We start from the raw sequence: 14,858 nt of genomic DNA on the forward strand, positions 1-14,858 counted from the left end.
ATAGTAATTTTCTTGTCCCTCATTTGTTTGCATTTCTGTCCACCACTTGGTCTTCTATCCCTCAACCCTGATCCATTATTCTCTCTGCAGCGATGCCTACCTGTCCACTCAAAACATCTTGGAGAGAGTTCAGAGATTTCTAATCTTGGTAAAGACACCATGGCTAGATGCATAACTCTAATTAAAATAAATTAAACTTAAATCTGAACCAAAAGAAGTATGTTAATTGAATATCAGGGATATCAACACTATCCACATGTTTCAATGCAAACCACGCTTAATAGGAGCGTACTGGGAACGAGTGATTTATGAGGAAAAATACAAAATATTTTGTGTATAATATACGCAATAGACTACAATATTATGCAAAGTTAGTATTGAACAATATTTATTTATTCCAATTCTGTGTAGTTAGTGATATTTGTGCTGTTGTACCCTTTCACCTGTCTAGGACACAGGTTCCACTAACGGACCCCCCCCCCTCCAAAATATTTATTTTTCACACATTAACAAGTCCAATACAGCAAATGAAAGATAAACATCTTGTTAATCTACCCATCGTGTTCGATTTTTGAAATGTTTTACAGCGAAACACAACATATTTGTTTCGATCACCACCAAATCCCAAAAAAAAAAACCACACCCATTTTTCCCAGCCAAAGATAGAGTAACAAAAGCAGAATTAGAGATAAAATTAACCACTAACCTTTGATAATCTTCATCAGATGACACTCATATGACATGTTACACAATACATTTATGTTTTGTTCAATAATATGCATAGTTATATCCACAAATCTCGGTTTACATTGGCGCCATGTTCAGAAATGCCTCCAAAATATCTGGAGTAATTACAGAGAGCCACGTCATATAACAGAAATACTCATCATAAACTTTGATGAAAGATGCACGTTTTACATATAATTAAAGATACACTGGTTGTTAATGCAATCGCTGTGTCAGAAAAAAAAACGTTACGAAAAAAGCATACCATGCAATAATCTGAGACGGCTCTCAGAAGAAAATATATTTTTCCGCCATGTTTGAGTCAACAGAAATACGAAATTACATCATAAATATTCCTTTACCTTTGGGTCCTTCTGTAGCTCAGTTGGTAGAGCATGGCGCTTGTAACGCCAGGGTAGTGGGTTCGATTCCCGGGACCACCCATACGTAGAATGTATGCACACATGACTGTAAGTCGCTTTGGATAAAAGCGTCTGCTAAATGGCATATATTATTATATTATTATATTATCTTTCATCAGAATGCAGTGCAAGGAATCCTAGTTCCGCAATAAATTGTTTTGTTCCATAATGTCCATTACTAGTGTCCAATTAGTTTATTTTGCTAGCACGTTTCATTCCACGTTCTACTGACTGTTGACATCTAGTGGAAGGCGTAGGCAGTGCGAACAGATCCAGATCTTATTTTGATGTGAATAGGCGATGAGTTGAAAATCAACCAGCCCCAGAATTTCCACTTCCTGTTTGGAAGTTTGCCTACTTCTGTTATACTCACAGACATAATTCAAACAGTTTTAAAAACTTCAGTGTTTTCTATCCAATAATAATATGCATATATTAGCATCTGGGACAGAGTAGGAGGCAGTTCACTATGGGCACGCAATTCATCCAGAGTGAAAATTCTGCCCCCTATCCCTAAAAGGTTACGCTTACGAGATGCTATTTTTTTGTTGTAAATTTGACTTTTAAGAAAATGCATTTACAAATGTTCCACAGCTGTCTAAATTTAATAATTAAACGTCTGATGGGCTTAGAGTAACTACTTGTCTACATAACCAGATTAATTGTTTGAAACATTTAACCAAAGAAAAGGTTTATTTGTTTTATTTGAATCTAAAGATGGAAGTGGGCTTAATGGGTATGTGGGCTTAAAAGGTATGCTTATCCTATTTAATCAAGATATGGCATTTTCATTTTTTCCCCCTTCAAATGTTACATTCTTTACTTTGACATTAGAATATTTTTGTGTAGATAATTGTCAAAAAAAGATAATCCATTTTAGTCCCACTTTGGAACACAACAAAATGTGGAAAAAGTCAAGGGATGTCAAGGTTGTCTGAAGGCACTGTATTTAAAATTGCACTTGTTTTCATAATTGAAATCATAAAGAAAGGTAATGACAGCAATGGTTTAGGAATGACAGATTCTCGCATTATTCTTTACTCTTAACATTATTTAACTGGACTAGTTGAATGGTGAAATTATTTCAAATGCCCATTCATACTCTGTATTAGCCTGGTTAAACCAGACTGAACACTCAGAACAAGTGAAAATGGTGAGTGTTCTGTCTGGTTCAACCAGGCTAACTTTTTACATTCAGACTTCATTGTAGTACATTATTAATACCTACTGATTGTGTATCAGTACTAACTGACTGGCTTTGTGTTGTTCAGGGGAGCCCATGGACTCGCTGTGTGAGGAGGGAGGACTGCACGGCCCTGTTAAAGTCTGTCACTCTGAGGTGGCGAGTCCTGTGGTCACAGCCATTCTGACTGAGGAGGGCGACACCACACCAGCCGAGTTTGAAACCGCTAGAAAAGACCCAGTGTCTGTTCCAGACGGGAGAGGACCAGAAACAACCCCCAAACCGGGTAAGTCTAAAGGCAGGAAATCAAGAGGGCTAGACAGAAGCGAGTTAATTGTGTGACCCTTCAGTGGAGAATGATCTTCTTTGATTGGTTAAATAAGCTGGAATCTCATGTCAGCTGGATCATTTGCTTGCTTACAATATGCAAGAATATTGTGTATGTTAGGCTACATCTTCACCCCTCCAGGATCTAGCTCTCATCTAGGTCTAAGGATGCACAACCTCTGCTCCCTGTCCTTTTCATGAAAGATGATTCATCTAGAATAAATGAAGTTCACCATATGGGCAGCAGGTGGGAGCAGTCACCTATGAATATAGTCGTTCTCTGTCCTGATTCTTATGAATGGAAGCGACGATTCTGCTGTAAGCCAATATATCTCAAGCTCTCCCTTCAGTTCAATTGCAGGATATCCTGAGACACACCACAGTGATAAATGGTAATGAATGAACAACATTGAGTGAATTAATACATATAAATACTGATCAGGTGAGGGAAGCGCTACGTATAACTGCTCATAATTCAGCTTCTGATGGTCCTTTTTCTCTGGGTATGTCCAAAATGTCTACCCCCTACATATCAAAATATATTTCTCACCCATCTATACACAATACCCCATAATGACAGTGAAAACATGTTTTTAGACATTTGGGCTAATTTGATTTTCTAGGTAAGCCTCAAGAGCTTTCCACACCTGGATGTTGCTACATTTGCCCTATTTATTATTATTATTTTTTTCTTCCCCCAAAGTTCTTCAACCTCAAATTGGTTGTTGATCATTGCTAGACTTCCATTTTCAGGTCTATACAACTCGTGTAGATTTGGGTTTTATGTTATTGCCCCGCTGAAAGGTGACTGAATCTCCCAGTGTCTGGTGAAATGCAGACTGAACTAGGATTTTGCTTGTGCTAAGCTCGATTTGATATATATTTTTTGTCCTGAAAAACTCCTCAGTCCTTAACGATTACAAGCATACATACCTCAAACATGATGAAGCCACTACTATGCTTGAAAATATGGAGAGTGGTACTTAGTAATGTGGTGGTTTGCTTTTGCCCCGAACATAACTTTTTGTCTTGAATACAAAGTGTTAATTGCTTTGCCACATTTTTTACAGTATTACTTTACTACCTTGTTGCAAACAGGATGCATGTTTTAGAATATTTGTATTCTGTACAGGCTTTCATCCTTTTCCTCTTGTCAATTCTGTAACTATTGTGGAGTAACTACAATGTTGTTGTTCCATCCTAAGTTTTATCCTATCACAGCCATTAACCTGTTAGTCCACTAGGGGCATTATTTCATTTTTGGATAAAAAGACGTGCCCGTTTTAAGCGCAATATTTTGTCACGAAAAGATGCTCGACTATGTTTGGAATTGATAGTTTTGGAAAGAAGACACTCTGACGTTTCCAGAACTGCAAAGATTTTCACTGTGAGTGCCGTTGAACAAAAGCTTCAGGCAAAACCAAGATGTTTGAGCGCCCAGGAAATGAACAGAATTTCTGAAGCTACGTTTTCCATGATCGCCTTATATGGCTGTGAATGCGACAGGAATGAACGGACACTTTCTATCGTTTCCCCAAGGTGTCTGCAGCATTGTGACATATTTGTAGGCATATCATTGGAAGATTGACCATAAGAGACTACAATTGCCAAGTGTCCCGCACGGTGTCTGCGTGGAAATTGGTGCGCAAAAGTCAGCTACCAGTATTTGACGCCATGTTCAGAAAATGCAAAAAAATGTCCGGAGAAATTATAGATAACAGAAATACACATCATAAACTTTGACTAAATATACATGTTCTGCATATAGTTAGAAAGATACACTGCTTCTTAATGCAACCGCTGTGTTACATTTATTTTTAACATTACAGAAATCGCTCACTAGGCAATAATCTGAGGCGGCGCTCAGACGTAAGCAATATTTCTCCGCTATGTTGGAGTCAACAGAAATACAAAATTACAACATAAATATTCCCTTACCTTTGATGGTCTTCGATCAGAATGTAGTGGAAGGAGTCATACTTACCTAATATATAGTTTGGTTTCAGTTGGTGTGTCCTTACAGTAGCATATGCTACGAGTTCCAGCTGAAATGCATCCAAAATGACTTCTGGTCCCGAACAGTTGCGCATCAAAACTTAAAAATTACATATTATACGTCGACTAAACTGGTGCAGAATCAAGCTTTAGGATGTTATAAACGTACAAAACAATTCTCAATTCTACCGGACAATCATGCTTCTTCTCAGGCATTCTGGAACCAAGGAAGGTCTGTTCCAAAAGCGCGGTCTAGCCCTCGCGGGATTTGCACAATTAAACACTCTACTGAATGAGGACATCTAGTGGAAGACATAGAAAGTGTCTCCAGATTCATAGCTGGTTGGGAAGGGTGGGAGCGAGGACGTCAAAGTTGCCCCAAGTTTCAGGCTCCCAAAAATAGTTTGGGAGATTGCCTGCCCTGTGAGTTCTGCTATACTTACAGACATAATTCAAACGGTTTCAGAAGCTTTAGGGTGTTTTCTATCCAATAATTATTATTATATGCATATATTAGCACTTTTGTACAGATTTTTTTCCAATTTACTATGGGCACGCAGTTCATCCAAAGGGGGCAGTATTCTGCCTAGCTCTAATTAAGCATTACTTCTGAAGCTTATTTAAGCTTGCCATAAAGGGTTTGAATGCTTTAATTTGTAAAATGTTCTAAAAGCATAAATCCCCTTTCACATTATGGGGTATTGTGTGTGTGTGTGTGTGTGTGTAGGCCAGTGACAAAACATACATTATTTTTTAAAAATTCAATACTGTACACATACCTTTTAATGGTACTCTATTTTCTTCCACTCTGCATTGTTGGGAAGGGCCCATTAAGTAAATATGGCGTTGTTAGTTTACACCTGTTGTTTATGAAGCATGTGACAAATAACATTTGATTTGAAATGGCATCCTATTCCCTATGTAGTACACTAATTCTGACCAGGGGCCATAGCTCTGGTCAAAAGAAGTGCACTTTATAGGGAATAGGGTGCCATTTGGGACAAATTGTTCATATAAGCCCTTGGCTACACCGTGAACCAGGAAAGCCTGGTAGGGTACTATAAACCTAAACACAGATATACGCACAGACAGGGCAGATCTGCTTACCACACCTCTATGTAACAGATACAGTAGAGATGAAGACTTATGTCATGTTCCCCTCCACCTCTCAGAAAAAGCCCCACTGAAAGTCATGTTGGGGCTGCTTGTGAAATGGCTCCCTTAGTGCACTACTTTTGACCAAGGCCCATAGAGCACTACTTTCGACTTTCCCTATTGTCATGACGTTGGCCTGGAGGTAGGTTTATGACAGTCATAAATACCTCTTTCCCCCTCCCCCCTTTTTTCCCCCTCTCTCTACCCTACTGATGTTACAATGTTGCAAAAACCTTGGTTAACATAGAGATTCTGGGAACATCAGAAGGTGGGGGGGGGGGGGTGAACTATATTCTGGTAATCCGACCAATTGAACATATGCGGTGGTACTTAATGAATATGATGTCAGTTCGGTTATCTGAGACATTCTCATCAATGATAAGAATGACATAAACTCTACAGTGGAAAGTCTACACATCAGAGTTATCGGATTCACATGGAATTGTTGTTCAATTTAAATGTTTGAATATGAAAATATTTGTGATGGGATGAAATGTGATTTTAGCTTCTAAAATGTGAGATTTGGGTTTTCATAAGGTTAGGGCCCTGCTCAATCAGTGGCCCGCCCCTGTGAAGGAACATGGGCTATAAAACATTTCAAGCACGCCCTCCTCTCCCTTCCTATATAAAGCCTTGACGACAATATAACTTCCTGTTCCGAGGATGTGAGGATGACGGTCCGATGTCAGAATGGTTCAGATAATAACTACAGAACGAAGCCAACATCAGCATGAGCTTGGGTTGCGAATGGTATGAACTTTGAACTCTTATTCACTGCAGAAGTGATACCCCCTAGTGGTTGAGTTAGCAACAGCCGCTGCAAACGCAGGTTAGGAAGGAACAGACAGAGTATCCCATCTACCACACAACTAAGTTACTACAACGTATCCAATTGACCACCAGAGACATTCTTCAAAGGACTCGGTTGGGCAACACGGCCTTCCATCTACCACCAACCTTCCGAAGCGCAGCTCAAGAGTAAATATTTATTGCATTTTCCTTTTCCAAATGGGCGGTAATTTAGAATACGTAAGATACTGTACTTAAGATAGCACAGCTTCGCCCTTTGTTCCTCAGTCTTCCCGCTCTTTCACTCAAACCCAGCCCCTTTTCTTTTGTGTAACAAGCTGTCATATCTGTTCCGCCCGCTAGGGACGTTTTCCTTTATGACGTAATTTGTAATCAAGTTATGATTTAATTATGTGTAATTCTGTGTGATTTAGTTAGGTATTTAATAAATAAATAATTAAACCGTATTGCTGATTCAACTTGTTAGCCAGGGTTCGTGAAGATAACCAATAATTTACAACTTTCAGATGAGACTGAAATAAGGTGACAATTAATATTGACTGCTATTGATGTAAAATATTACTAGGTCTTTAAGAGTTTATTCGGAAGATAACAGCTCCATAAATATTATTTTGTGGTGCCCCGACTCTCTAGTTAATTACATTTACACGATTAGCTCAATCAGGTGATATTAATTACGGCGAAATGATTTTATAGAATAGCATGTCATATCACTTAATCCAGCATAGCCAAAGACACGACACTAGAAAGGGAATAGGGTGCAATTTGGGGTGCACCCCCATGTCTTCTCCACCTCGTCCCTCTGGCCCACCTCTCTGAAATGTTTCGAGTTAGGCTAGATGGGGAGAGGTGCAGAAGTGTGTGGGAGGGAAGCTGTAATTATTTCTAACATGGCTCCCTAAAGTTAGGGGTTGCCACTGTAGGCCTACCTAACGTTTTGTGTGTTAGTGAGTCAGTTCATTCCTGTCTTTATAAAATGTGAAATGGTTAAATGCTACATTTAGTTTATATATACAGTGCATTCAGAAAGTATTAAGACCCCTTGACCTTTTCCACATTTTGTTATGATACATTATTCTAAAATTGATTTTGTTCCCCTCAATCTACACACAATACCCCATAATGACAAAAAACAGTTTTTTAGAAATGTTTGCAAATTTATTTAAAGAATAGACTGAAATATTACATTTACATAAGTATTCAGTGCCTTTACTGAGTACTTTATTGAAGCACCTTTGGCAGTGATTAGTCTTCTTGGGTATGACACTACAAACTTGGTACACCTGTATTTGGGGAGTTTCTCCCATTCTAATCTGCAGATCCTCTCAAGCTCTGTCCGGTTGGATGAGGAGCGTTGCTGCACACCTATTTTCAAGTCTCTAGATATGTTCGATTGGGTTCAAGTCTGGGCACTGGCTGGGCCACTCAAGGACATTCGGAGACTTGTCCTGAATGCACTGGAGCAGGTTTTCATCAAGGTCCTCAGTACTTTGCCCTGTTCATTTCCCCCTTGATCCTAACTTGTCTCCCTGTTGCTGAAAAACATCATCCCCACAGCACGATGCTGCCACCACCATGCTTCACTGTAGGGATGGTGCCAGTTTCCTCCAGATGTGATGCTTGAAAATCAGGCCAAAGAGTTCAATCTTGGCTTCATCAGACAAGAGAATCTTGTTTCTCATATGGTCAGAGTCTTAAGGTGCCTTTTGACAAACTCCAAGTGGGCTGTCATGTGCCTTTGGCCAGACGGAACCCACTCCTCAGTAAATCTACCATAAAGGCCTGATTGGTGGAGTGCTGCAGAGATGGTTGTCCTTCTGGAAGGTTCTCCCATCTCCACAGAGGAACTCTGGAGCTCTGTCAGATTGACCACCCTTCTCCCCCGATTTGTTCAGTTTGGCCAGGCGGCCAGCTCTTGGAAGAGTCTTGGTGGTTACAAACTTCCATTTAAGAATGATGGGGGCCACTGTGTTCTTGGGGACCTTCAAGGCTGCAGAAATGTGTTTGTACCCTTCCCCAGATTTGTGCCTCGACACAATCCTGTCTGAGCTCTGCAGACAATGGCTTTGTTTTTGCTTCGGCATGCACTGTCAACTGTGGGACCTTATATGGACAGGTGTGTGCCTTTCCAAATCATGTCCAATCAATACATTTTACCACAGGTGGACTCCAACCAATCAAGTTGTTGAAACATCTCAAGCATGATCCATGGTAACAGGATGCACCTGAGCTCAATTTTGAGTCTCATAGCAAAGGGCCTGAATACTTATGTAAATGTTAATATATATATATATATGCCAACATTTCTATACCTGTTTTTGCTTTGTCGTTATGGGGTATTATGTGCAGATTGAGATTTGTATCTATTTAACCCATTTTAGAGTAAGGCTGTAACGTAACACAACGTTTAAAAAGTCAAGGCGTCTGAATGCACTGTGTGTGTGCGGGAGGTGGAGGTGACTTCAAACATTTAATTTTTTATATATATATATTTGTTTAAAATTCTGATTCCCATTTAGCTTTTGCGGAAGCAGCATCTACTCTTTCTGGGGTCCACAAAAAGGTAACAACATGCCGATAGACATGGAGAGTCACACATTTAAAAAATGCAATAATACAAGTGTTTAATTTTTTAATTAAAAAAAAAAAAATTTGTAGTGCGTTTGTGTCCCCTTACAGTCCCTGCCGGTCCATTAGTTGTTAAATCCGTTTTGTAGGTCATTTTGCTGATTGCTTGAGTAATTGGAGATGGGAGTAACATGCAATCATGACTCTGTATAGAACTGTGCGTTGCCATTAATTTGTTTTGGATTTGCAAGATGGTGCAAATCTGCAAACAGAGGGTCGCCTCACTTCTAGTCCTTGAGAAACTATGCAGTATTTTGTAATTTTATGTATTTATTTAATTGTTAGCTCAGAGATCCTTTAAGTGTTATCACATACAGCCGGGAAGAACTCTTGGATATCAGAGCGACGTCAACTTACCCACATTATGGCCAGGAATACGACATTCCTGAAGCGGATCCTTTGTTTGCACCACCACCCAGGGCATTTGATCTAATTCCAGAGGCCGACCCAAAACAATGTTGCCGCAGAAGAGGTAGATGGGGCGGCCTAATGGTCAGGCTTCGAAGGCATGCCCACTGCTTCCGAGTATATTACTTGCCAATGTCCAGTCTCTAGACAACAAGGTAGAGGAAATTGGGGCAAGGGTTTCTTTCCAGAGCGCAATCAGAGATTGTAACACAGTCTGTTTCACGGAAACATGGTTCTCTTGCGATATGTGGTCGATACAGCCACCTGGATTCTTTAAGCGTTGCGCCGACAGAAATAAACATATCTCTGGGAAGGAGGAGGGCGGGGGTGTATGCTTCATGATTAATGACTCATGGTGTAAACTTAACAACATACAGGAACTCAACTCCTTTTGTTCACCTGACCTAGAATTCCTCGATAAAATGCAGACTATTATCTCCCAAGACTATTCTTGTCGGTTATTGTCACCGCTGTGTATATCCCCCCTCCCTCTCAAGCCTGATACCACATTGTCCCTCAACGAACTACACTGGACTTTATGCAAACTGGAAACCCATATCATGAGGCTGCATTTATTGTAGTTGGGGATTTTAACATAGGAAATTTGTTAGCATATTTTACCATTTTTATTTCACTTTTATTTAACCACGCAATAGCGCCTCTTCAACCTCAGGAGGCTGAAGAAATTTGGCTTGTCCTCTTAAGGACTTTACAGGTGCAAAATTGAGTGCATTGTGTCAGGCTGTATCACTGCCTGGTAAGGCAACTGTTCTACCCACAACCGCAGGGCTCTCCAGAGAGTGGTGTGGTCTGTACAACACATCACGGGGGCAAACTACCTGCCCTCCAGGACACCTACAACACCCGATGTCACAGGAAGGCCTAAAAGATTATCAAGGACAAGAACCACCCGAGCCACTGCCTGTTCACCTCGCTACCATCCAGAAGGCGAGGTCAGTACAGGTGCATCGAAGCTGGGACCGAGAGACTGAAAAACAGCTATCAACCCCATCACACTGTTCAAAAGCCATCACTAGCCGGCTTCCACCTGGTTACGCAACCCTGCACCTTAGAGGATTCTGCCCTGTATACATCGACATGGAATCACTGGCCACTTTTAAATAATGGAACGCTAGTCACTTTAATAATGTTTACGTACTGCTTTACTCATCTCATGTGTATATACTGTATTCTAATTTACTGTGTTTTTTAGTCAATGCCACTCCGACATTGCTCGATCAAATATTTCTTAATTGCTTTCTTTTACTTTTAGATTTGTGTGTACTGTTGTGAATTGTTTTTAGATACTACTGCACTGTTGGAGCTAGGATAACAAGCATTTCGTTACACTTGCAATAACATCTGCTAAATATGTGTATATGACCAATACAATTATATTTGAGACTAACTATCTCCTTATTCAGTGAGCTCACTGGCTTTGGGTGCTGACATGGAGAGTGTACCATGCCCTGAGGGACACCGCACTGTACATATCTGATGTTATAGAAGCTTCCATTGAAGAACACTGGGTTGTATTGGATAAATAACTCCAACCATGGGATGGCAGGTGACGTAAAGACATAGCAAGTAATTTTTTTTCAATAGAAATTTATGATCAGGTTGTGACGGTAAGGACAGGTTGTTAAACCCCCAGTGCTCTCTCTGCTGCCTACGCCCCTGCCATAAATATACATGCCAACACCGCTGCAAGGCTAGAGGCTAGCACAGAGGGATGACGCAGCAACAAAACGACCTCTTCTACTGGGAAACATTAAATCGTGTGTGGGTGGTACGAGAGCAAATCGGTCTCCGTTTTCCTGTGCTTGTATTACTAGGCTACTTAATGAAAAGTGTTTGTGTGGTTGAGGGGGCAGGGAGAGTGCTATAGATTTGATGAAGTGTTAACTGCTGGAGTGGGAGACTCGGTCTTCCACATCTGTCATTTTCTTTACCAAGGCTGCATGCTCTGTCCTCGAGTACCTCTTTGTGTGTGTGACTGAGAAATGCCTATCTGTGTGTGTGTGTGTGTCTGCTAAAGAGAAGGGGTAAATTGTCTAGCGACATGTGTCATGTGACAGAGGGTTGAAGTCAGACGTTTACATACACCTTAGCCAACTACATTTAAACTCAGTTTTTCACAATTCCTGACATTAAATCCTAGTAAAAATTCCCTGTCAGTCAGGATCACCATTTTATTTTAAGACTGTAAATTGTCAGAATAATAGAGAATTATTTATTTAAGCTTTTATTTCTTTCATCACATTCCCAGTGAGTAGGATGTTTACATACTAATTAAATGTATTGGGCAGCATTGCCTTAAACAATTTAAACTTAGGTCAAGCATTTTGGGGAACCTTCCACAAGCTTCCCACAATAAGTTGGGTGAATTTTGACCCATTCCTCCTGACAGAGCTGGTGTAACTGAGTCACGTTTGTTGGCCTCCTTGCTCGCACACACCTTTTCAGTTCTGCCACAAATTTTCTACGGGAGTGAGGTCGGGGCTTTGTGGTTGCCACTCCAATACCATGACTTTGTTGTCCTTAAGCCATTTTGCCACAACTTTGGAAGTATGCTTGGGATCATTGTCCATTTGGAAGAGCCATTTGCGACCCAACTTTAACTTCTTTGGGGTAGGGGGCAGTATTGGCAATTTTGGATGAAAAGTGTGCCCAAACTAAGCTGCCTGCTACTCAGCCATAAAAGCTAGAATATGCATATAATTAATAGAAAACACTCTGAAGTCTCTAAAACGGTTTGAATGATGTCTGTGAGTATAACAGAACTCATGTGGAAGGCAAAAACCTGAAAAAATCCAACCAGGAAGTGGGAAATCTGAGGTTTGTAGTTTCTCAACTCGGCCTCAAACCAATATCCCACTGTGTATTTGATATGTTGCACTTCCCAAGGCTTCCACTAGATGTCAACAGTGTTTCGAAACTGGTTTGAGGGTTCTACTATAAAGGAGGGGTGGCAGGGTAGCCTAGTGGTCAGAACATTGGACTAGTAACCGAAAGGTTGCAAGTTCGAATCCCCGAGCTGACAAGGTACAAATCTGCCCCTGAATAGGCAGTTAACCCACTGTTCCTAGGCCGTCATTGAAAAGAAGAATCAAGTTGTTAACTGACTTGCCTAGTTAAATAAAGATAAAATAAAATAAGAGCTCTGAGTGAGTGGTCTGGCAGAGTGCCACAGCCTCAGTCGCACGCTCACGTGAAAGGTAGCTACGTTCCACTTCATTTCTGAAAAAAAAGGAATTGTCCGGTTGGAGTATTATTGAAGATTTATGTTAGGATGGTTTTTAAAGATTGATTCTAAACATCGTTTGACATGTTGCTACGAACTGTAACAAACTTTTAAAAACTTTTCCTCTGCTCCTAGTGAAAGCTTGTCATGAATGTGGATTACTGGACTGAACGCGCAAACAAAATGAGCTATTTTGACATTAATTATGGACATTATCAAACAAACATTTATTGTGGAACTGGGATTACTCGGAGTGCATTCTGATGAAGATCATCTAAGGTAAGTGAGTATTTATAATGCTATTCTGACATCTGACTCCAACATGGCGGATATCTGTTTGGCTTGATTTGGGCTCTGAGCGCTGTACTTTATTTTTGCTTGATTATTGCTTTTTCGGTAAAGTTCTTTTGAAGTCTGACACAGCGGTTGCATCTATAATTCCGTGCATATTACTTGTATTTTCATCAACATTTTATGAGCATGTCTGTAAATTGATGTGGCTCTCTGCAAAATCACTGGATGTTTTGGAACTACTGAACGTAACGCGCCAATGTAAACTCAGATTTTTGGATATAGGTGTACTTTTACCGAACAAAACATGTATTATGTAACATGAAGTCCTATGAGTGTCATCTGATGAAGATCATCAAAGGTTAGTGATTTAATTTGATCTATATTTCTGCTTTTTGTGACTCCTTTCTTTTGGTTGGAAGATGGCTGAATGCTTTCTGTGACTAGTTGCTGACCGAACATAATGATATGTTTTGCTTTTGCCGAAAAGCGTTTTTGAAATCGGACACTATGGTTGGATTAACTTCTTGACGCTTACCCATCCCTTAAGCGGGATAATTGGCATCAGCAACCGCTGAATAGCATAGCGCCACAGTCAAATAATATTACTAAAAATATTTCTATTCATGATATCACAAGTGCAATATTGTAAAACACAGTTTAGCCTTTTGTTTATCCACCTGTCTCAGATTTTGAAATTATGCTTTACAGCGAAAGCAATCCAAGCGGTTTTAAGTTTATCGATCGCATGACAAAACATTAAGTACACTTAGCATCAGGTAGCTTGGTCACAAATCAGAAAAGCAATCAAAAAAAATAATTTACCTTTTGTAAATGTTTTCGGATGTTTTCACTCACGAGACTTCCAGTTACACAACAAATGTTCCTTTTGTTCCATAAAGATTATTTTTATATCCAAAATACCTCAGTTTGTTTGGCGCGTTATGTTCAGAAATCCACAGGAAAGAGCGGTCACGACAGCGCAGACAATTCCAAATAGTTTCCATTATGTCCACAGAAACATGTCAAACGTTTTTTATAATATTATATAATCGATAATATGTCAACCACAAATGTCTTTCACAGTAGGAGAGGGAAAAGCAATACCTATCCAAACTCTGTTGTGCGAGCAAAACTCATGTGACCACTTGACGCGATGTTATCGTTCTGGCTCATTTTTCAAAATAAAAGCCTGAAAATGTCTGAAGACTGACACCTTGAGGAAGCGATAGGAAAAGGAATTTGGTTGATATCCCTTTAAATGGAGCAATGGGAGGCTATGGAACATGGAGTTTTCAAAATAGAAGCCACTTCCTGGTTTGATTTTTCTCAGGGTTTCGCCTGCAATATCAGTTCTGTTATACTCCCAGACAATATTTTGACAGTTTTTGGAAACTTTTTAGAGTTTTCTATCCTAATCTGTCGATTTTATATGCATATTCTAGCATCTGGTCCTGAGAAATAGGCCGTTTACTTTGAACGTTATTTTTCCAAACATAAAAATAGTGCCCCCAGCTTCAAGAGGTTAAAAAGAATTTGATCTTTAAAATGGTGTAAAATACCTCTGAGGAATTTTAATTATTGTATTTCTGTTTTGAATTTGGCGCCCTGCATTTTCACTGGCTGTTGAGGTGGGACGCTAGCCTACCTAGAGGTTAACTTCCTGACT

At 39.9% G+C, this 14,858-nt stretch overlaps 1 protein-coding gene across 4 annotated transcripts in view; it reads left to right on the plus strand.

The window, feature by feature from the left end:
* LOC118369435 (arginyl-tRNA--protein transferase 1-like) overlaps positions 1-14,858 on the plus strand; it is a 183,708-nt gene that overhangs the window by 20,150 nt on the left and 148,700 nt on the right. For all 4 annotated transcript variants that reach the window (XM_035753811.2, XM_035753813.2, XM_035753814.2 and 1 more), the window contains exon 5: positions 2,420-2,617. In XM_035753811.2, coding sequence (XP_035609704.1) covers positions 2,420-2,617 — 198 coding nt within the window. The remainder of the gene's footprint in view (positions 1-2,419; positions 2,618-14,858) is intronic.

This window comes from Oncorhynchus keta, chromosome 36 (genome assembly GCF_023373465.1).
Source record: "Oncorhynchus keta strain PuntledgeMale-10-30-2019 chromosome 36, Oket_V2, whole genome shotgun sequence".
In the NCBI taxonomy this organism is placed as follows: domain Eukaryota; kingdom Metazoa; phylum Chordata; class Actinopteri; order Salmoniformes; family Salmonidae; genus Oncorhynchus; species Oncorhynchus keta.